General features: G+C 47.2%; 1 protein-coding gene and 1 non-coding gene across 2 annotated transcripts in view; both read right to left on the reverse strand.

The window, feature by feature from the left end:
- The window catches only part of VPS53 (VPS53 subunit of GARP complex), a 408370-nt gene extending 384487 nt beyond the window's left edge, over positions 1–23883 (reverse strand). Inside the window, exon 1 of the mRNA XM_069757361.1 lies at positions 23748–23883. Coding sequence (XP_069613462.1) covers positions 23748–23831 — 84 coding nt within the window. The 5' untranslated portion in view covers positions 23832–23883. The remainder of the gene's footprint in view (positions 1–23747) is intronic.
- A 490-nt stretch (positions 23884–24373) lies between these two features.
- On the reverse strand, positions 24374–24591 carry LOC138673337 (small nucleolar RNA U3). The gene has a single exon (XR_011319974.1). It is a non-coding gene; the product is annotated as a small nucleolar RNA U3 (small nucleolar RNA).
- Positions 24592–25200: the final 609 nt, after the last annotated feature.

The raw sequence follows: 25200 nt of genomic DNA on the forward strand, positions 1-25200 counted from the left end.
TGAGTACAGCTGTGTACAGGCTGTATAGGAAGTCATATACTGACACATGGAAGCTCGTACATGAGGTGAGCACAGCTGTGTACACACTGTATAGGAAGTCACATATTGACACATGGAAGCTCGTACATGAGGTGAGCACAGCTGTGTACAGGCTGTATAGGAAGTCATATACTGATACATGGGAGCTCGTACATGAGGTGAGCACAGCTGTGTACACACTGTATAGGAAGTCATATACTGACACATGGAAGCTCGTACATGAGGTGCGCACAGCTGTGTACAGGCTGTATAGGAAGTCATACTGACACATGGGAGCTCGTACATGAGGTGAGTACAGCTGTGTACAGGCTGTATAGGAAGTCATATACTGACACATGGAAGCTCGTACATGAGATGCGCACAGCTGTGTACACACTGTATAGGAAGTCACATACTGACACATGGAAGCTCGTACATGAGGTGAGCACAGCTGTGTACAGGCTGTATAGGAAGTCATATACTGACACATGGGAGCTCGTACATGAGGTGAGCACAGCTGTGTACAGGCTGTATAGGAAGTCATATACTGACACATGGGAGCTCGTACATGAGGTGAGCACAGCTGTGTACAGGCTGTATAGAAAGTCATACTGACACATGGGAGCTCGTACATGAGGTGAGCACAGCTGTGTACAGGCTGTATAGGAAGTCATATACTGACACATGGAAGCTCGTACATGAGGTGAGCACAGCTGTGTACAGGCTGTATAGGAAGTCATATACTGATACATGGAAGCTCGTACATGAGGTGAGCACAGCTGTGTACAGGCTGTATAGGAAGTCATATACTGACACATGGAAGCTCGTACATGAGGTGAGCACAGCTGTGTACAGGCTGTATAGGAAGTCATATACTGATACATGGGAGCTCGTACATGAGGTGAGCACAGCTGTGTACAGGCTGTATAGGAAGTCATATACTGATACATGGGAGCTCGTACATGAGGTGAGCACAGCTGTGTACAGGCTGTATAGGAAGTCATATACTGACACATGGAAGCTCGTACATGAGGTGAGCACAGCTGTGTACAGGCTGTATAGGAAGTCATATACTGATACATGGGAGCTCGTACATGAGGTGAGCACAGCTGTGTATAGGCTGTATAGGAAGTCATATACTGATACATGGAAGCTTGTACATGAGGTGTGTACAGGCTGTATAGGAAGTCATATACTGATACATGGGAGCTCGTACATGAGGTGAGCACAGCTGTGTACAGGCTGTATAGGAAGTCATATACTGATACATGGGAGCTCGTACATGAGGTGAGCACAGCTGTGTACAGGCTGTATAGGAAGTCATATACTGATACATGGGAGCTCGTACATGAGGTGAGCACAGCTGTGTACAGGCTGTATAGGAAGTCATATACTGATACATGGGAGCTCGTACATGAGGTGAGCACAGCTGTGTACAGGCTGTATAGGAAGTCATATACTGATACATGGGAGCTCGTACATGAGGTGAGCACAGCTGTGTACAGGCTGTATAGGAAGTCATATACTGACACATGGGAGCTCGTACATGAGGTGAGCACAGCTGTGTACAGGCTGTATAGGAAGTCATATACTGATACATGGGAGCTCGTACATGAGGTGAGCACAGCTGTGTATAGGCTGTATAGGAAGTCATATACTGATACATGGAAGCTTGTACATGAGGTGTGTACAGGCTGTATAGGAAGTCATATACTGATACATGGGAGCTCGTACATGAGGTGAGCACAGCTGTGTACAGGCTGTATAGGAAGTCATATACTGACACATGGAAGCTCGTACATGAGGTGAGCACAGCTGTGTACAGGCTGTATAGGAAGTCATATACTGACACATGGGAGCTCGTACATGAGGTGAGCACAGCTGTGTACACACTGTATAGGAAGTCATATACTGACACATGGGAGCTCGTACATGAGGTGAGCACAGCTGTGTACAGGCTGTATAGGAAGTCATATACTGATACATGGGAGCTCGTACATGAGGTGCGCACAGCTGTGTACAGGCTGTATAGGAAGTCATATACTGATACATGGGAGCTCGTACATGAGGTGAGCACAGCTGTGTACAGGCTGTATAGGAAGTCATATACTGATACATGGGAGCTCGTACATGAGGTGAGCACAGCTGTGTACAGGCTGTATAGGAAGTCACATACTGACACATGGAAGCTCGTACATGAGGTGTGTACAGGCTGTATAGGAAGTCATATACTGACACATGGGAGCTCGTACATGAGGTGAGCACAGCTGTGTACACACTGTATAGGAAGTCATATACTGACACATGGGAGCTCGTACATGAGGTGAGCACAGCTGTGTACAGGCTGTATAGGAAGTCATATACTGATACATGGGAGCTCGTACATGAGGTGCGCACAGCTGTGTACAGGCTGTATAGGAAGTCATATACTGATACATGGGAGCTCATACATGAGGTGAGCACAGCTGTGTACAGGCTGTATAGGAAGTCATACTGATACATGGGAGCTCGTACATGAGGTGAGCACAGCTGTGTACAGGCTGTATAGGAAGTCATATACTGACACATGGAAGCTCGTACATGAGGTGCGCACAGCTGTGTACACACTGTATAGGAAGTCACATACTGACACATGGAAGCTCGTACATGAGGTGAGCACAGCTGTGTACAGGCTGTATAGGAAGTCATATACTGACACATGGGAGCTCGTACATGAGGTGAGCACAGCTGTGTACAGGCTGTATAGGAAGTCATACTGACACATGGGAGCTCGTACATGATGTGAGTACAGCTGTGTACAGGCTGTATAGGAAGTCATACTGACACATGGAAGCTCATACATGAGGCGAGCACAGCTGTGTACAGGCTGTATAGGAAATCATATACTGACACATGGGAGCTCGTACATGAGGTGAGTACAGCTGTGTACAGGCTGTATAGGAAGTCATACTGACACATGGAAGCTCATACATGAGGTGAGCACAGCTGTGTACAGGCTGTATGGGAAGTCATATACTGACACATGGAAGCTCATACATGAGGTGCGCACAGCTGTGTACACACTGTATAGGAAGTCACATACTGACACATGGAAGCTCCTACATGAGGTGAGCACAGCTGTGTACAGGCTGTATAGGAAGTCATATACTGACACATGGGAGCTCGTACATGAGGTGAGCACAGCTGTGTACAGGCTGTATAGGAAGTTATACTGACACATGGGAGCTCGTACATGAGGTGAGCACAGCTGTGTACAGGCTGTATAGAAAGTCATACTGACACATGGGAGCTCGTACATGAGGTGAGCACAGCTGTGTACAGGCTGTATAGAAAGTCACATACTGACACATGGAAGCTCGTACATGAGGTGAGCACAGCTGTGTACAGGCTGTATAGGAAGTCATATACTGATACATGGGAGCTCGTACATGAGGTGAGCACAGCTGTGTATAGGCTGTATAGGAAGTCATATACTGATACATGGAAGCTTGTACATGAGGTGTGTACAGGCTGTATAGGAAGTCATATACTGATACATGGGAGCTCGTACATGAGGTGAGCACAGCTGTGTACAGGCTGTATAGGAAGTCATATACTGATACATGGGAGCTCGTACATGAGGTGAGCACAGCTGTGTACAGGCTGTATAGGAAGTCATATACTGATACATGGGAGCTCGTACATGAGGTGAGCACAGCTGTGTACAGGCTGTATAGGAAGTCATATACTGATACATGGGAGCTCGTACATGAGGTGAGCACAGCTGTGTACAGGCTGTATAGGAAGTCATATACTGACACATGGGAGCTCGTACATGAGGTGAGCACAGCTGTGTACAGGCTGTATAGGAAGTCATATACTGATACATGGGAGCTCGTACATGAGGTGAGCACAGCTGTGTATAGGCTGTATAGGAAGTCATATACTGATACATGGAAGCTTGTACATGAGGTGTGTACAGGCTGTATAGGAAGTCATATACTGATACATGGGAGCTCGTACATGAGGTGAGCACAGCTGTGTACAGGCTGTATAGGAAGTCATATACTGACACATGGAAGCTCGTACATGAGGTGAGCACAGCTGTGTACAGGCTGTATAGGAAGTCATATACTGACACATGGGAGCTCGTACATGAGGTGAGCACAGCTGTGTACAGGCTGTATAGGAAGTCATATACTGATACATGGGAGCTCGTACATGAGGTGCGCACAGCTGTGTACAGGCTGTATAGGAAGTCATATACTGATACATGGGAGCTCATACATGAGGTGAGCACAGCTGTGTACAGGCTGTATAGGAAGTCATATACTGATACATGGGAGCTCGTACATGAGGTGAGCACAGCTGTGTACAGGCTGTATAGGAAGTCATATACTGACACATGGAAGCTCGTACATGAGGTGCGCACAGCTGTGTACACACTGTATAGGAAGTCACATACTGACACATGGAAGCTCGTACATGAGGTGAGCACAGCTGTGTACAGGCTGTATAGGAAGTCATATACTGACACATGGGAGCTCGTACATGAGGTGAGCACAGCTGTGTACAGGCTGTATAGGAAGTCATACTGACACATGGGAGCTCGTACATGATGTGAGTACAGCTGTGTACAGGCTGTATAGGAAGTCATACTGACACATGGAAGCTCATACAGGTCCTTCTCAAAAAATTAGCATATAGTGTTAAATTTCATTATTTACCATAATGTAATGATTACAATTAAACTTTCATATATTATAGATTCATTATCCACCAACTGAAATTTGTCAGGTCTTTTATTGTTTTAATACTGATGATTTTGGCATACAACTCCTGATAACCCAAAAAACCTGTCTCAATAAATTAGCATATCAAGAAAAGGTTCTCTAAACCAGAGGTCCCCAACCTTTTTTGCACCAGGGACCGGCTTTAAGCAAGACCAGTTTTCCATGGCCCGGTGGGGTGGGGGTGGGGCAGGGGCGGGGCTCTGGTCATATGGGGGTGGAGTTATGGAGGGGTGGAGCTTAGTGCATACTTATCATATAATTATGACATTTATAATGAGAATGTGATTCTCACACACACACATTCTCACACACACAATCACACACACACATTCACACACACATTCTCACACACACATTCTCACACACACATTCACACACCCCTCTCACCTCTCCTCGCACTCTCCCACAGCATCTCATTGCCTTCCTCTGACACAGCCGGCCGCTGGATGATGACGTCATCCAGCGGCGCGTCTGTGTGAGAGGAAGCAGGAAGACAGATCGCTGGGCAGTGGAGCTGCAGGGATTTCTCCCTGCCCGTCACAGCCACCCTGCAGGGGCTCCCCTTCACCTCTGCACTTGTTGGGAGCCGGCGCTCTGCAGTTTCTCTGTGCCGGCTGTCAGCTTGACAGTCGGCACAGAGAACAGCTGACTCCCTGACCGGGGGCGGCAGAATGCAGCCGCCGGGGGAGACACTGCGGACCGCCGAATGAGGCGGCCCGACTGCGCCCCCCTGCCGGCTGCGCCCCCCTAGATACGCCACTGGGCGTGTCAGTGAGGAGAGCCTGCCGCCCCACCCCGTCAGGAACACACCATGCTGCGCAGGAGGGCTGTGTCACTAAGACCCGCCTGACGCCCCGCCCCGTCCTGCATAATGTTCTCTGCCGGGAGCTGCGAGCTGTCACAGAGCGTGCTCTGACCAGGCGCAGGGCCACGAAGCTAGCTGTCAGCGGCGCCGCGGACCGGCTGAAAAACCCCAACGGCCCGGTCCTGGTCCGCGGACCGGCGGTTGGGGACCTGTGCTCTAAACGACCTATTACCCTAATCTTCTGAATCAACTAATTAACTCTAAACACATGCAAAAGATACCTGAGGCTTTTATAAACTCCCTGCCTGGTTCATTACTCAAAACCCCCATCATGGGTAAGACTAGCGACCTGACAGATGTCAAGAAGGCCATCATTGACACCCTCAAGCAAGAGGGTAAGACCCAGAAAGAAATTTCTCAACAAAAAGGCTGTTCCCAGAGTGCTGTATCAAGGCACCTCAATGGTAAGTCTGTTGGAAGGAAACAATGTGGCAGAAAACGCTGTACAACGAGAAGAGGAGACCGGACCCTGAGGAAGATTGTGGAGAAGGACCGATTCCAGACCTTGGGGAACCTGAGGAAGCAGTGGACTGAGTCTGGTGTGGAAACATCCAGAGCCACCGTGCACAGGCGTGTGCAGGAAATGGGCTACAGGTGCCGCATTCCCCAGGTAAAGCCACTTTTTAGCTACAGAGAAGCAGCACTGGACTGTTGCTAAGTGGTCCCAAGTACTTTTTTCTGATGAAAGCAAATTTTGCATGTCATTCGGAAATCAAGGTGCCAGAGTCTGGAGGAAGACTGGGGAGAAAGAAATGCCAAAATGCCTGAAGTCCAGTGTCAAGTACCCACAGTCAGTGATGGTGTGGGGTGCCATGTCAGCTGCTGGTGTTGGTCCACTGTGTTTCATCAAGGGCAGGGTCAATGCAGCTAGCTATCAGGAGATTTTGGAGCACTTCATGCTTCCATCGGCTGAAATGCTTTATGGAGATGAAGATTTCATTTTTCAGCACGACCTGGCACCTGCTCACAGTGCCAAAACCACTGGTAAATGGTTTACTGACCATGGTATTACTGTGCTCAATTGGCCTGCCAACTCTCCTGACCTGAACCCCATAGAGAATCTGTGGGATATTGTGAAGAGAAAGTTGAGAGACGCAAGACCCAACACTCTGGATGAGCTTAAGGCCGCTATTGAAGCATCCTGGGCCTCCATAACATCTCAGCAGTGTCACAGGCTGATTGCCTCCATGCCACGCCGCATTGAAGCAGTCATTTCTGCCAAAGGATTCCCGACCAAGTATTGAGTGCATAACTGAACATTATTATTTGATGGTTTTTTTGTTTGTTATTAAAAAACACTTTTATTTGATTGGATGGGTGAAATATGCTAATTTATTGAGACAGGTTTTTTGGGTTATCAGGAGTTGTATGCCAAAATCATCAGTATTAAAACAATAAAAGACATGACAAATTTCAGTTGGTGGATAATGAATCTATAATATATGAAAGTTTAATTGTAATCATTACATTATGGTAAATAATGAAATTTAACACTATATGCTAATTTTTTGAGAAGGACCTGTACATGAGGCGAGCACAGCTGTGTACAGGCTGTATAGGAAATCATATACTGACACATGGGAGCTCGTACATGAGGTGAGTATAGCTGTGTACAGGCTGTATAGGAAGTCATACTGACACATGGAAGCTCATACATGAGGTGAGCACAGCTGTGTACAGGCTGTATGGGAAGTCATATACTGACACATGGAAGCTCATACATGAGGTGCGCACAGCTGTGTACACACTGTATAGGAAGTCACATACTGACACATGGAAGCTCGTACATAAGGTGAGCACAGCTGTGTACAGGCTGTATAGGAAGTCATATACTGACACATGGGAGCTCGTGCATGAGGTGAGCACAGCTGTGTACAGGCTGTATAGGAAGTTATACTGACACATGGGAGCTCGTACATGAGGTGAGCACAGCTGTGTACAGGCTGTATAGAAAGTCATACTGACACATGGGAGCTCGTACATGAGGTGAGCACAGCTGTGTACAGGCTGTATAGAAAGTCACATACTGACACATGGAAGCTCGTACATGAGGTGAGCACAGCTGTGTACAGGCTGTATAGGAAGTCATATACTGATACATGGGAGCTCGTACATGAGGTGAGCACAGCTGTGTATAGGCTGTATAGGAAGTCATATACTGATACATGGAAGCTTGTACATGAGGTGTGTACAGGCTGTATAGGAAGTCATATACTGATACATGGGAGCTCGTACATGAGGTGAGCACAGCTGTGTACAGGCTGTATAGGAAGTCATATACTGATACATGGGAGCTCGTACATGAGGTGAGCACAGCTGTGTACAGGCTGTATAGGAAGTCATATACTGATACATGGGAGCTCGTACATGAGGTGAGCACAGCTGTGTACAGGCTGTATAGGAAGTCATATACTGATACATGGGAGCTCGTACATGAGGTGAGCACAGCTGTGTACAGGCTGTATAGGAAGTCATATACTGACACATGGGAGCTCGTACATGAGGTGAGCACAGCTGTGTACAGGCTGTATAGGAAGTCATATACTGATACATGGGAGCTCGTACATGAGGTGAGCACAGCTGTGTATAGGCTGTATAGGAAGTCATATACTGATACATGGAAGCTTGTACATGAGGTGTGTACAGGCTGTATAGGAAGTCATATACTGATACATGGGAGCTCGTACATGAGGTGAGCACAGCTGTGTACAGGCTGTATAGGAAGTCATATACTGACACATGGAAGCTCGTACATGAGGTGAGCACAGCTGTGTACAGGCTGTATAGGAAGTCATATACTGACACATGGGAGCTCGTACATGAGGTGAGCACAGCTGTGTACACACTGTATAGGAAGTCATATACTGACACATGGGAGCTCGTACATGAGGTGAGCACAGCTGTGTACAGGCTGTATAGGAAGTCATATACTGATACATGGGAGCTCGTACATGAGGTGCGCACAGCTGTGTACAGGCTGTATAGGAAGTCATATACTGATACATGGGAGCTCGTACATGAGGTGAGCACAGCTGTGTACAGGCTGTATAGGAAGTCATATACTGATACATGGGAGCTCGTACATGAGGTGAGCACAGCTGTGTACAGGCTGTATAGGAAGTCACATACTGACACATGGAAGCTCGTACATGAGGTGTGTACAGGCTGTATAGGAAGTCATATACTGACACATGGGAGCTCGTACATGAGGTGAGCACAGCTGTGTACACACTGTATAGGAAGTCATATACTGACACATGGGAGCTCGTACATGAGGTGAGCACAGCTGTGTACAGGCTGTATAGGAAATCATATACTGATACATGGGAGCTCGTACATGAGGTGCGCACAGCTGTGTACAGGCTGTATAGGAAGTCATATACTGATACATGGGAGCTCATACATGAGGTGAGCACAGCTGTGTACAGGCTGTATAGGAAGTCATACTGATACATGGGAGCTCGTACATGAGGTGAGCACAGCTGTGTACAGGCTGTATAGGAAGTCATATACTGACACATGGAAGCTCGTACATGAGGTGCGCACAGCTGTGTACACACTGTATAGGAAGTCACATACTGACACATGGAAGCTCGTACATGAGGTGAGCACAGCTGTGTACAGGCTGTATAGGAAGTCATATACTGACACATGGGAGCTCGTACATGAGGTGAGCACAGCTGTGTACAGGCTGTATAGGAAGTCATACTGACACATGGGAGCTCGTACATGATGTGAGTACAGCTGTGTACAGGCTGTATAGGAAGTCATACTGACACATGGAAGCTCATACATGAGGCGAGCACAGCTGTGTACAGGCTGTATAGGAAATCATATACTGACACATGGGAGCTCGTACATGAGGTGAGTACAGCTGTGTACAGGCTGTATAGGAAGTCATACTGACACATGGAAGCTCATACATGAGGTGAGCACAGCTGTGTACAGGCTGTATGGGAAGTCATATACTGACACATGGAAGCTCATACATGAGGTGCGCACAGCTGTGTACACACTGTATAGGAAGTCACATACTGACACATGGAAGCTCCTACATGAGGTGAGCACAGCTGTGTACAGGCTGTATAGGAAGTCATATACTGACACATGGGAGCTCGTACATGAGGTGAGCACAGCTGTGTACAGGCTGTATAGGAAGTTATACTGACACATGGGAGCTCGTACATGAGGTGAGCACAGCTGTGTACAGGCTGTATAGAAAGTCATACTGACACATGGGAGCTCGTACATGAGGTGAGCACAGCTGTGTACAGGCTGTATAGAAAGTCACATACTGACACATGGAAGCTCGTACATGAGGTGAGCACAGCTGTGTACAGGCTGTATAGGAAGTCATATACTGATACATGGGAGCTCGTACATGAGGTGAGCACAGCTGTGTATAGGCTGTATAGGAAGTCATATACTGATACATGGAAGCTTGTACATGAGGTGTGTACAGGCTGTATAGGAAGTCATATACTGATACATGGGAGCTCGTACATGAGGTGAGCACAGCTGTGTACAGGCTGTATAGGAAGTCATATACTGATACATGGGAGCTCGTACATGAGGTGAGCACAGCTGTGTACAGGCTGTATAGGAAGTCATATACTGACACATGGGAGCTCGTACATGAGGTGAGCACAGCTGTGTACAGGCTGTATAGGAAGTCATATACTGATACATGGGAGCTCGTACATGAGGTGAGCACAGCTGTGTATAGGCTGTATAGGAAGTCATATACTGATACATGGAAGCTTGTACATGAGGTGTGTACAGGCTGTATAGGAAGTCATATACTGATACATGGGAGCTCGTACATGAGGTGAGCACAGCTGTGTACAGGCTGTATAGGAAGTCATATACTGACACATGGAAGCTCGTACATGAGGTGAGCACAGCTGTGTACAGGCTGTATAGGAAGTCATATACTGACACATGGGAGCTCGTACATGAGGTGAGCACAGCTGTGTACAGGCTGTATAGGAAGTCATATACTGATACATGGGAGCTCGTACATGAGGTGCGCACAGCTGTGTACAGGCTGTATAGGAAGTCATATACTGATACATGGGAGCTCGTACATGAGGTGAGCACAGCTGTGTACAGGCTGTATAGGAAGTCATATACTGATACATGGGAGCTCGTACATGAGGTGAGCACAGCTGTGTACAGTCTGTATAGGAAGTCATATACTGACACATGGAAGCTCGTACATGAGGTGCGCACAGCTGTGTACACACTGTATAGGAAGTCACATACTGACACATGGAAGCTCGTACATGAGGTGAGCACAGCTGTGTACAGGCTGTATAGGAAGTCATATACTGACACATGGGAGCTCGTACATGAGGTGAGCACAGCTGTGTACAGGCTGTATAGGAAGTCATACTGACACATGGGAGCTCGTACATGATGTGAGTACAGCTGTGTACAGGCTGTATAGGAAGTCATACTGACACATGGAAGCTCATACATGAGGCGAGCACAGCTGTGTACAGGCTGTATAGGAAATCATATACTGACACATGGGAGCTCGTACATGAGGTGAGTACAGCTGTGTACAGGCTGTATAGGAAGTCATATACTGACACATGGGAGCTCGTACATGAGGTGAGCACAGCTGTGTACAGGCTGTATAGGAAGTCATATACTGATACATGGGAGCTCGTACATGAGGTGCGCACAGCTGTGTACAGGCTGTATAGGAAGTCATATACTGATACATGGGAGCTCGTACATGAGGTGAGCACAGCTGTGTACAGGCTGTATAGGAAGTCATATACTGATACATGGGAGCTCGTACATGAGGTGAGCACAGCTGTGTACAGGCTGTATAGGAAGTCACATACTGACACATGGAAGCTCGTACATGAGGTGTGTACAGGCTGTATAGGAAGTCATATACTGACACATGGGAGCTCGTACATGAGGTGAGCACAGCTGTGTACACACTGTATAGGAAGTCATATACTGACACATGGGAGCTCGTACATGAGGTGAGCACAGCTGTGTACAGGCTGTATAGGAAGTCATATACTGATACATGGGAGCTCGTACATGAGGTGCGCACAGCTGTGTACAGGCTGTATAGGAAGTCATATACTGATACATGGGAGCTCATACATGAGGTGAGCACAGCTGTGTACAGGCTGTATAGGAAGTCATATACTGATACATGGGAGCTCGTACATGAGGTGAGCACAGCTGTGTACAGGCTGTATAGGAAGTCATATACTGATACATGGAAGCTCGTACATGAGGTGCGCACAGCTGTGTACACACTGTATAGGAAGTCACATACTGACACATGGAAGCTCGTACATGAGGTGAGCACAGCTGTGTACAGGCTGTATAGGAAGTCATATACTGACACATGGGAGCTCGTACATGAGGTGAGCACAGCTGTGTACAGGCTGTATAGGAAGTCATACTGACACATGGGAGCTCGTACATGATGTGAGTACAGCTGTGTACAGGCTGTATAGGAAGTCATACTGACACATGGAAGCTCATACATGAGGCGAGCACAGCTGTGTACAGGCTGTATAGGAAATCATATACTGACACATGGGAGCTCGTACATGAGGTGAGTACAGCTGTGTACAGGCTGTATAGGAAGTCATACTGACACATGGAAGCTCATACATGAGGTGAGCACAGCTGTGTACAGGCTGTATGGGAAGTCATATACTGACACATGGAAGCTCATACATGAGGTGCGCACAGCTGTGTACACACTGTATAGGAAGTCACATACTGACACATGGAAGCTCCTACATGAGGTGAGCACAGCTGTGTACAGGCTGTATAGGAAGTCATATACTGACACATGGGAGCTCGTACATGAGGTGAGCACAGCTGTGTACAGGCTGTATAGGAAGTTATACTGACACATGGGAGCTCGTACATGAGGTGAGCACAGCTGTGTACAGGCTGTATAGAAAGTCATACTGACACATGGGAGCTCGTACATGAGGTGAGCACAGCTGTGTACAGGCTGTATAGAAAGTCACATACTGACACATGGAAGCTCGTACATGAGGTGAGCACAGCTGTGTACAGGCTGTATAGGAAGTTATACTGACACATGGGAGCTCGTACATGAGGTGAGCACAGCTGTGTACAGGCTGTATAGAAAGTCATACTGACACATGGGAGCTCGTACATGAGGTGAGCACAGCTGTGTACAGGCTGTATAGAAAGTCACATACTGACACATGGAAGCTCGTACATGAGGTGAGCACAGCTGTGTACAGGCTGTAAAGGAAATCATATACTGACACATGGAAGCTCGTACATGAGGTGAGTACAGCTGTGTACAGGCTGTATAGGAAGTCATACTGACACATGGAAGCTCATACATGAAGTGAGCACAGCTGTGTACAGGCTGTATAGGAAGTCATATACTGACACATGGAAGCTCGTACATGAGGTGCGCACAGCTGTGTACACACTGTATAGGAAGTCACATACCGACACATGGAAGCTCGTACATGAGGTGAGCACAGCTGTGTACAGGCTGTATAGGAAGTCATATACTGACACATGGGAGCTCGTACATGAGGTGAGCACAGCTGTGTACAGGCTGTATAGGAAGTCATATACTGACACATGGGAGCTCGTACATGAGGTGAGCACAGCTGTGTACAGGCTGTATAGAAAGTCATACTGACACATGGGAGCTCGTACATGAGGTGAGCACAGCTGTGTACAGGCTGTATAGGAAGTCATACTGACACATGGGAGCTCGTACATGAGGTGAGCACAGCTGTGTACAGGCTGTATAGAAAGTCATACTGACACATGGGAGCTCGTACATGAGGTGAGCACAGCTGTGTACACACTGTATAGGAAGTCATATACTGACACATGGGAGCTCGTACATGAGGTGAGCACAGCTGTGTACAGGCTGTATAGGAAGTCATATACTGATACATGGGAGCTCGTACATGAGGTGCGCACAGCTGTGTACAGGCTGTATAGGAAGTCATATACTGATACATGGGAGCTCGTACATGAGGTGAGCACAGCTGTGTACAGGCTGTATAGGAAGTCATATACTGATACATGGGAGCTCGTACATGAGGTGAGCACAGCTGTGTACAGGCTGTATAGGAAGTCACATACTGACACATGGAAGCTCGTACATGAGGTGTGTACAGGCTGTATAGGAAGTCATATACTGACACATGGGAGCTCGTACATGAGGTGAGCACAGCTGTGTACACACTGTATAGGAAGTCATATACTGACACATGGGAGCTCGTACATGAGGTGAGCACAGCTGTGTACAGGCTGTATAGGAAGTCATATACTGATACATGGGAGCTCGTACATGAGGTGAGCACAGCTGTGTACAGGCTGTATAGGAAGTCATATACTGACACATGGAAGCTCGTACATGAGGTGCGCACAGCTGTGTACACACTGTATAGGAAGTCACATACTGACACATGGAAGCTCGTACATGAGGTGAGCACAGCTGTGTACAGGCTGTATAGGAAGTCATATACTGACACATGGGAGCTCGTACATGAGGTGAGCACAGCTGTGTACAGGCTGTATAGGAAGTCATACTGACACATGGGAGCTCGTACATGATGTGAGTACAGCTGTGTACAGGCTGTATAGGAAGTCATACTGACACATGGAAGCTCATACATGAGGCGAGCACAGCTGTGTACAGGCTGTATAGGAAATCATATACTGACACATGGGAGCTCGTACATGAGGTGAGTACAGCTGTGTACAGGCTGTATAGGAAGTCATACTGACACATGGAAGCTCATACATGAGGTGAGCACAGCTGTGTACAGGCTGTATGGGAAGTCATATACTGACACATGGAAGCTCATACATGAGGTGCGCACAGCTGTGTACACACTGTATAGGAAGTCACATACTGACACATGGAAGCTCGTACATGAGGTGAGCACAGCTGTGTACAGGCTGTATAGGAAGTCATATACTGACACATGGGAGCTCGTACATGAGGTGAGCACAGCTGTGTACAGGCTGTATAGGAAGTTATACTGACACATGGGAGCTCGTACATGAGGTGAGCACAGCTGTGTACAGGCTGTATAGAAAGTCATACTGACACATGGGAGCTCGTACATGAGGTGAGCACAGCTGTGTACAGGCTGTATAGAAAGTCATACTGACACATGGGAGCTCGTACATGAGGTGAGTACAGCTGTGTACAGGCTGTATAGGAAGTCATATACTGACACATGGAAGCTCGTACATGAGGTGAGCACAGCTGTGTACACACTGTATAGGAAGTCACATACTGACACATGGAAGCTCGTACATGAGGTGAGCACAGCTGTGTACAGGCTGTATAGGAAGTCATATACTGATACATGGGAGCTCGTACATGAGGTGCGCACAGCTGTGTACACACTGTATAGGAAGTCATATACTGACACATGGAAGCTCGTACATGAGGTGCGCACAGCTGTGTACAGGCTGTATAGGAAGTCATACTGACACATGGGAGCTCGTACATGAGGTGAGTACAGCTGTGTACAGGCTGTATAGGAAGTCATACTGACACATGGGAGCTCGTACATGAGGTGAGTACAGCTGTGTACAGGCTGTATAGGAAGTCATATACTGACACATGGAAGCTCGTACATGAGATGCGCACAGCTGTGTACACACTGTATAGGAAGTCACATACTGACACATGGAAGCTCGTACATGAGGTGAGCACAGCTGTGTACAGGCTGTATAGGAAGTCATATACTGACACATGGGAGCTCGTACATGAGGTGAGCACAGCTGTGTACAGGCTGTATAGGAAGTCATATACTGACACATGGGAGCTCGTACATGAGGTGAGCACAGCTGTGTACAGGCTGTATAGAAAGTCATACTGACACATGGGAGCTCGTACATGAGGTGAGCACAGCTGTGTACAGGCTGTATAGGAAGTCATATACTGATACATGGAAGCTCGTACATGAGGTGAGCACAGCTGTGTACAGGCTGTATAGGAAGTCATATACTGATACATGGAAGCTCGTACATGAGGTGAGCACAGCTGTGTACAGGCTGTATAGGAAGTCATATACTGACACATGGAAGCTCGTACATGAGGTGAGCACAGCTGTGTACAGGCTGTATAGGAAGTCATATACTGATACATGGGAGCTCGTACATGAGGTGAGCACAGCTGTGTACAGGCTGTAAAGGAAATCATATACTGACACATGGAAGCTCGTACATGAGGTGAGTACAGCTGTGTACAGGCTGTATAGGAAGTCATACTGACACATGGAAGCTCATACATGAAGTGAGCACAGCTGTGTACAGGCTGTATAGGAAGTCATATACTGACACATGGAAGCTCGTACATGAGGTGCGCACAGCTGTGTACACACTGTATAGGAAGTCACATACCGACACATGGAAGCTCGTACATGAGGTGAGCACAGCTGTGTACAGGCTGTATAGGAAGTCATATACTGACACATGGGAGCTCGTACATGAGGTGAGCACAGCTGTGTACAGGCTGTATAGGAAGTCATATACTGACACATGGGAGCTCGTACATGAGGTGAGCACAGCTGTGTACAGGCTGTATAGAAAGTCATACTGACACATGGGAGCTCGTACATGAGGTGAGCACAGCTGTGTACAGGCTGTATAGGAAGTCATACTGACACATGGGAGCTCGTACATGAGGTGAGCACAGCTGTGTACAGGCTGTATAGAAAGTCATACTGACACATGGGAGCTCGTACATGAGGTGAGCACAGCTGTGTACACACTGTATAGGAAGTCATATACTGACACATGGGAGCTCGTACATGAGGTGAGCACAGCTGTGTACAGGCTGTATAGGAAGTCATATACTGATACATGGGAGCTCGTACATGAGGTGCGCACAGCTGTGTACAGGCTGTATAGGAAGTCATATACTGATACATGGGAGCTCGTACATGAGGTGAGCACAGCTGTGTACAGGCTGTATAGGAAGTCATATACTGATACATGGGAGCTCGTACATGAGGTGAGCACAGCTGTGTACAGGCTGTATAGGAAGTCACATACTGACACATGGAAGCTCGTACATGAGGTGTGTACAGGCTGTATAGGAAGTCATATACTGACACATGGGAGCTCGTACATGAGGTGAGCACAGCTGTGTACACACTGTATAGGAAGTCATATACTGACACATGGGAGCTCGTACATGAGGTGAGCACAGCTGTGTACAGGCTGTATAGGAAGTCATATACTGATACATGGGAGCTCGTACATGAGGTGAGCACAGCTGTGTACAGGCTGTATAGGAAGTCATATACTGACACATGGAAGCTCGTACATGAGGTGCGCACAGCTGTGTACACACTGTATAGGAAGTCACATACTGACACATGGAAGCTCGTACATGAGGTGAGCACAGCTGTGTACAGGCTGTATAGGAAGTCATATACTGACACATGGGAGCTCGTACATGAGGTGAGCACAGCTGTGTACAGGCTGTATAGGAAGTCATACTGACACATGGGAGCTCGTACATGATGTGAGTACAGCTGTGTACAGGCTGTATAGGAAGTCATACTGACACATGGAAGCTCATACATGAGGCGAGCACAGCTGTGTACAGGCTGTATAGGAAATCATATACTGACACATGGGAGCTCGTACATGAGGTGAGTACAGCTGTGTACAGGCTGTATAGGAAGTCATACTGACACATGGAAGCTCATACATGAGGTGAGCACAGCTGTGTACAGGCTGTATGGGAAGTCATATACTGACACATGGAAGCTCATACATGAGGTGCGCACAGCTGTGTACACACTGTATAGGAAGTCACATACTGACACATGGAAGCTCGTACATGAGGTGAGCACAGCTGTGTACAGGCTGTATAGGAAGTCATATACTGACACATGGGAGCTCGTACATGAGGTGAGCACAGCTGTGTACAGGCTGTATAGGAAGTTATACTGACACATGGGAGCTCGTACATGAGGTGAGCACAGCTGTGTACAGGCTGTATAGAAAGTCATACTGACACATGGGAGCTCGTACATGAGGTGAGCACAGCTGTGTACAGGCTGTATAGAAAGTCATACTGACACATGGGAGCTCGTACATGAGGTGAGTACAGCTGTGTACAGGCTGTATAGGAAGTCATATACTGACACATGGAAGCTCGTACATGAGGTGAGCACAGCTGTGTACACACTGTATAGGAAGTCACATACTGACACATGGAAGCTCGTACATGAGGTGAGCACAGCTGTGTACAGGCTGTATAGGAAGTCATATACTGATACATGGGAGCTCGTACATGAGGTGCGCACAGCTGTGTACACACTGTATAGGAAGTCATATACTGACACATGGAAGCTCGTACATGAGGTGCGCACAGCTGTGTACAGGCTGTATAGGAAGTCATACTGACACATGGGAGCTCGTACATGAGGTGAGTACAGCTGTGTACAGGCTGTATAGGAAGTCATACTGACACATGGGAGCTCGTACATGAGGTGAGTACAGCTGTGTACAGGCTGTATAGGAAGTCATATACTGACACATGGAAGCTCGTACATGAGATGCGCACAGCTGTGTACACACTGTATAGGAAGTCACATACTGACACATGGAAGCTCGTACATGAGGTGAGCACAGCTGTGTACAGGCTGTATAGGAAGTCATATACTGACACATGGGAGCTCGTACATGAGGTGAGCACAGCTGTGTACAGGCTGTATAGGAAGTCATATACTGACACATGGGAGCTCGTACATGAGGTGAGCACAGCTGTGTACAGGCTGTATAGAAAGTCATACTGACACATGGGAGCTCGTACATGAGGTGAGCACAGCTGTGTACAGGCTGTATAGGAAGTCATATACTGACACATGGAAGCTCGTACATGAGGTGAGCACAGCTGTGTACAGGCTGTATAGGAAGTCATATACTGATACATGGAAGCTCGTACATGAGGTGAGCACAGCTGTGTACAGGCTGTATAGGAAGTCATATACTGACACATGGAAGCTCGTACATGAGGTGAGCACAGCTGTGTACAGGCTGTATAGGAAGTCATATACTGATACATGGGAGCTCGTACATGAGGTGAGCACAGCTGTGTACAGGCTGTATAGGAAGTCATATACTGATACATGGGAGCTCGTACATGAGGTGAGCACAGCTGTGTACAGGCTGTATAGGAAGTCATATACTGACACATGGAAGCTCGTACATGAGGTGAGCACAGCTGTGTACAGGCTGTATAGGAAGTCATATACTGATACATGGGAGCTCGTACATGAGGTGAGCACAGCTGTGTACAGGCTGTATAGGAAGTCATATACTGACACATGGGAGCTCGTACATGAGGTGCGCACAGCTGTGTACAGGCTGTATAGGAAGTCATATACTGATACATGGAAGCTTGTACATGAGGTGTGTACAGGCTGTATAGGAAGTCATATACTGATACATGGGAGCTCGTACATGAGGTGAGCACAGCTGTGTACAGGCTGTATAGGAAGTCATATACTGATACATGGGAGCTCGTACATGAGGTGAGCACAGCTGTGTACAGGCTGTATAGGAAGTCATATACTGACACATGGGAGCTCGTACATGAGGTGCGCACAGCTGTGTACAGGCTGTATAGGAAGTCATATACTGATACATGGGAGCTCGTACATGAGGTGAGCACAGCTGTGTATAGGCTGTATAGGAAGTCATATACTGATACATGGAAGCTTGTACATGAGGTGTGTACAGGCTGTATAAGAAGTCATATACTGATACATGGGAGCTCATGCATTAGGTGGGGACATTTGTGTACAGACTCTATATGAAGTCATATACCGATATATGGGAGATTATGCTTCTGCGTGCACTCAGCTGTGTTCAGGCTGTATAGGGAGTCATGCAGTGATATATAGAAAGTCATGCTTGAGCATGCACACAGCTGTATCATGCTGTATAGCAAGTCATATACTGATTATTGATGAACGAACATGCAAGGATAAGGTGTTGGAGTCCCAGTATGTCTCGCGGCTGTTCAGCAGCTGCCACATATGCAGGGATTGCCTAGAACATGCATGTGTTGAGGCTGTCGAACAGCCGGAAGACATGCTGCTGCAGAAGTTCATACATGAGGTGCACACAGCTGTATACAGGCTGTATAGGAAGTTAAATATCGGTACATGACAGCTGTATAGGAAGTCATTGTAATACATGAGAGTGCTCATACATTAGTCCCAGCATGTCTCGCGGCTGTTCAACACCCGCATCATATGTAGGGATTGCCTACCATGCATGAGTAGCGGCTGTTGAACAGCCGCAAGATATGCTGCTGCAGTGACTCAAACATATTGTTTGAGCACACCGAAGACACTCGGTTAGCACCCAAGCATGCTCGGATAACACCTTATTGGATGTTCTTCCCAACCTGAACCTATGGATATGTCTAAGATCGTGAAGGGGTTAATGAATCAGGAGTGTCTGGCAAGTGTCCTGCACCTTTGTGTGAGCTACACCACAAAAGTTACTCCAGTTGGGGACTGGAGTAAGATTTGTGGTCTACGGAACGTAGTCTCCTATCATATTGTACATTTGACGAGCGGGGGCATCCTGCCACAGCCCTGTCCACTTAGCCGAAGCTGCGTGAAAATGGAGTGAGGGCACTCAAAATTTCAAAACTTTAGTGACGTCTCACTGGCGCCAAAACTTTGTGAATTTTAAACCTTTGTACAGCAGAATTCTGGAGTGGTCTGCAGGCAGTGTGTGTGACTGCCGGTGTGTGAATCCTAACAGCAAGCCTATCACACGCTCTCAGAAATCTCAACTGTTGATATCAGTTACATGACCACTGGAGCAACGCTGAGCACGTCTAGCGAAAATCTGACAGCCAGGTCTCTGCAGCATTACAGGAGAATTCGGACAGCGTGCAGTTTGCATACAATGTAAGGAATCAGAAGCTTGCCGTCTCCGAGTGACTTCATACTTTCATCATAAGAGAACACCCCTTTAACCCCTTCAAGACCTTGCCCTTTTACATTTTTGCATTATTGTTTTTCGCTCCCCTCCTTCCCAGAGCCATAACTTTTTTATTTTTCCATCAATATCGCCATGTGAGGGCTTGTTTTTTTGCGGGACAAGTTGAACTTTTGAATGTCATGTACCGCCGCAGCCTGCATCAAAGCGGGGGTAAGGGGTTAAGGTCCTTTTACACTGTACAATTATTGTGAACAAGAGTACCTTTAATTTGTCTCTTTAACCCCTTCACGACCTTGCCCTTTTCCGTTTTTGCGCTCTCTTTTTTCACTCCTCTCCTTCCCAGAGCCATAACTTTTTTATTTTTCCGTTAATTTGGCCATGTGAGGGCTTATTTTTTGCAAGACGAGTTGTACTTTTGAATGACATCATTAGTTTTAGCATGTCGTTTACTAGAAAACGGGGAAAAAAATCCAAGTGCGGTGAAATTGCAAAAAAAAGTGCAATCCCACACTTGTTTTTTGTTTGGCTTTTTTCACTAGGTTCACTAAATGCTAAAACTGGCCTGCCATTATGATTCTCCAGGTCAGTACGAGTTCATAGACACCTAACATGACTAGGTTACATTTTATCTAAGTGGTAAAAAAAAATTCCAAACTTTGCTTAAAAAAAAAAAAATTGCGCCATTTTCTGATACCCGTAGCGTCTCCATTTTTCATGATCTGGGGTCGGTTTTTGGCTTATTTTTTGCGTGTCGAGCTGACGTTTTTAATGAAACCATTTTGGTGCAGATACGTTCTTTTTATCGCCCGTTATTGCATTTTAATGCAATGTCTCGGCGACCAAAAAACGCAATTCTGGCGTTTCAAATTTATTTCTCGCTATGCTCTTTAGTGATCAGGTTAATCCTATTTTTTTTATAGATCGGGCGATTCTGAACGCGGCTATACCAAATATGTGTAGGTTTGATTTTTTTATTGTTTTATTTTGAATGGGGCAAAAGGGGGGTGATTTAAACTTTTATATTTTTTTTATTTTTTTCATATTTTTTTAAACTTTTTTTTTTTTTTTTACTTTTGCCATGCTTCAATAGCCTCCATATGAGGCTAGAAGCTGGCACAACTCTGTCTCAAGGACCTCTATGGTTACTATGCAGACGCATCGCTGACCCCCGATTATGTGACGGGGGTCGGCGATGCACTCATTTCCAGCCCGATGGCCGGAAGCGCCGGTTAAATGCCGCCATCAGCATTTAACAGCGGCATTTAGCTAGTTAATAGCGGCGGGTGAATCACGATTTCACCCGCCGCTATTGCGGGCACATGTCAGCTGTTCAAAACAGCCGACATGTCCCAGCTTTGAGGTGGGCTCAGCGCTGGAGCCCACATCAAAGCAGGGGATCCGGCCTCTGCAGTAATAGTACGGTGGAGGTCGTGAAGGGGTTAAAGAAGCACTGCTATGACTGTGTTTACCTTCTTAATATATTGCTTTCATCATATTATATAGCACTGTTTACTTACAATTGCTCATTTTGCACTTCTACCCAGCTAATTCTTCTCTTTTCCACCACTAAGGCCACAGCTTTAGTACACAAGACCCTCCAAACATACAAATACACTTCTCAAAAACATTAAGGAAACATACAAATTAGAAAAGGTGAAAAATATTTACTGAAAAATTTGTTGAGAACAAAATGTCGTTTCAATGGGAAAACCAAAATCTCAAAGCAATTAAGGACAAGATTCCAAATCCCAGCAACGCAAAGTCAGATACCGGCTCGAATTAGCTGCATTCAGGATAATGGCGTTTGGCTGACGACATCTGGTCATAGTCTTGAGGATGGACAGTTTCCTGCGGATCAGGGCATCAGTGAGCTCCTGATCAGTCTCTGGCGCCACTTGGCATCGGCGGACGGACTGAGACATTGTCACAAAGGTTCTCCATTGAATTCAGGTCTAAAGAATGTGGGGACCAGTCAGCGACACCAATAACATTGCCATCTAAGATCGGCTTACCCACTGACCATACTGGGCCGGGCATTGTCCTGGTGTAACTATGTATCTGAGAATTTCATCCCTTAGCGCAGCTGGGATCATGTTAGCCATCAACAAAAGGCTCCTGAGACCGTCCAATAACATGCCACTCTACGCCATCACCGACCCACTGCCACGCTGGATGATGGTCCAAGCAGCATAACATTCACCACCGTGTATCCAGAATATTCCATGCCGGTCACGTGCTCAGGGTGAACCTGCTCTTATCTGTAAAGAGAAGACGGTGCCAACAGCAGCAGGGACAATTCTGGGGTTCTCTGGTGGATGCCTACCCAACTGCTCAGTGCCAGGCTGAGGGCAATGTCAACACTGCCACCTTATGTACTCTGACAGCTTGGCTAGACACAAGCACAGCAGCTGGAGGTTATTCTGGAAGGTTCCTGACCCGAGGCTGTCATAGTCCAGGCACAATCACTGCACAGACCACTCTATAGGGCACTATACCCACTGACAGCTCCCCTCATAAGCCTGGCATGCACAGTGGGCACTCACCAGTCACTGCACAGACCACTCTATAGGGCACTATGCCCACCTCTGTACACACTGCCAGCTCCTCTCATAATAAGCCTGGCATGTACAGTGGGCACTCACCAGTCACTGCACAGACCACTTTATAGGGTACTATGCCCACCTCTGTACACACTGCCAGCTCCCCTCATAATAAGCCTGGCATGTACAGTGGGCACTCACCAGTCACTGCACAGACCACTTTATAGGGTACTATGCCCACCTCTGTACACACTGCCAGCTCCTCTCATAATAAGCCTGGCATGTACAGTGGGCACTCACCAGTCACTGCACAGACCACTTTATAGGGTACTATGCCCACCTCTGTACACACTGCCAGCTCCTCTCATAATAAGCCTGGCATGTACAGTGGGCACTCACCAGTCACTGCACAGACCACTTTATAGGGTACTATGCCCACCTCTGTACACACTGCCAGCTCCTCTCATAATAAGCCTGGCATGTACTGTGGGCACTCAGCAGTCACTGCACAGACCACAAGTCCTGGTGCTCCTATAGGGCACGATATGTGGCTCTCCTCACCTGCTCTATGGCTTGCTGCACCTCTGGTGCCAGGTGTAACACATTCTCCAGCCCCTCCACCACCTCCAGCTCATCTTCCTCCATCCTGACCGGCTGCTTCTCTGCTGCTCACTCTGGCCTCTTCCTGGTGCGAGGTGCACGCTGGGAGGAAGTGATGTAACCATGGTGCTGTGACTAACACCATGGCAGCCATGTTTAGTGAGGGAAAGGAGGCTGGCACTGTGGCACTGCCTGTATCTATTATCTAAGGTCCCGATGACATAAAGCTGCACGCAGTCCGCATAACACACCATTGCGGTCCCATAGGCAACTTACCTCATAAGTGTCACAGCAATCTACCAGAGACCTGATGTTCTCTGTTAGTGGACTCACCCGCTTAGCGCCATCTATTGGTTGTGGAGATCGAAAAGGAGAACGCCAATAACTATCAGTTGTATCGTATAACTAGCGACCTCTATTGGTTCGGACGTTCCACAACACATCAATGTACGGAGCAATAGATCTGACTCGTTATCCAGCACCAGCAGCTACTATACCTGAGACGATATTAGAAGCATTAATTATGCACAATCCATGAATGGAATACTTGCAGCCAACTCTTCTTTTTACCAGATTAAAAATACCCAACCACTCAGCTTGTGATCTCCCCCTCCGCCCTCCCTGTAACAGAGAAGGAGAACGATCATCACCAGCAATCAGCCCCTGCAATGAAGCAGAACTGAGAGCTCACTTCACGCTCAGGAGAGATCACTACAGCTCCTCCTCGTGGTTGGGAAGTTTGGACACTTTAGAGCACATTTCTCAAGTTACACACTATAGAAATGATCCCTGATAGTATAGTCTTAACCTCTCTCTTGCTGCAATGCCGGTAGGGACTGTGCGGGACCCCCTGCTATATTACGGAGATCTGACACATGATTCGCTATTCTTATTTATTACAGGAAGTTAAAGTAATTCCATCTGCAGAATGTTAAAATGAAGATAAGATTCCTTACAAAAGCCTTCATATGTGATCTACTTCCGATAAGTTAGTAGTGTAGCCTCTCGGGAATATTTGCATACTCTCCACCTCCCGACCAATGGCAGAACAGATTAGAGCCATCTGTGGGAGGAGCAAGCCCCTCTAGGAGTTCAGAGAGAAAGAGCGCCATTGGTTAGAGTTTGTATGTAACATGGCCAGTAGCTCTTTTCTTTCCCCGAGCTGCTGCCTGAGCCTCAGAGGCAGAGCGGAGGTTGGGGGCGACCAGTGACCTGTGTGACTGCATGTTATTGGGGGGACCAGTGACCTGTGTGACTGCATGTTATTGGGGGCGACCAGTGACCTGTGTGACTGCATGTTATTGGGGGGACCAGTGACCTGTGTGACTGCATGTTATTGGGGGCGACCAGTGACCTGTGTGACTGCATGTTATTGGGGGCGACCAGTGACCTGTGTGACTGCATGTTATTGGGG

Source organism: Ranitomeya imitator, chromosome 3 (assembly GCF_032444005.1).
Source record: "Ranitomeya imitator isolate aRanImi1 chromosome 3, aRanImi1.pri, whole genome shotgun sequence".
NCBI lineage: Eukaryota > Metazoa > Chordata > Amphibia > Anura > Dendrobatidae > Ranitomeya > Ranitomeya imitator.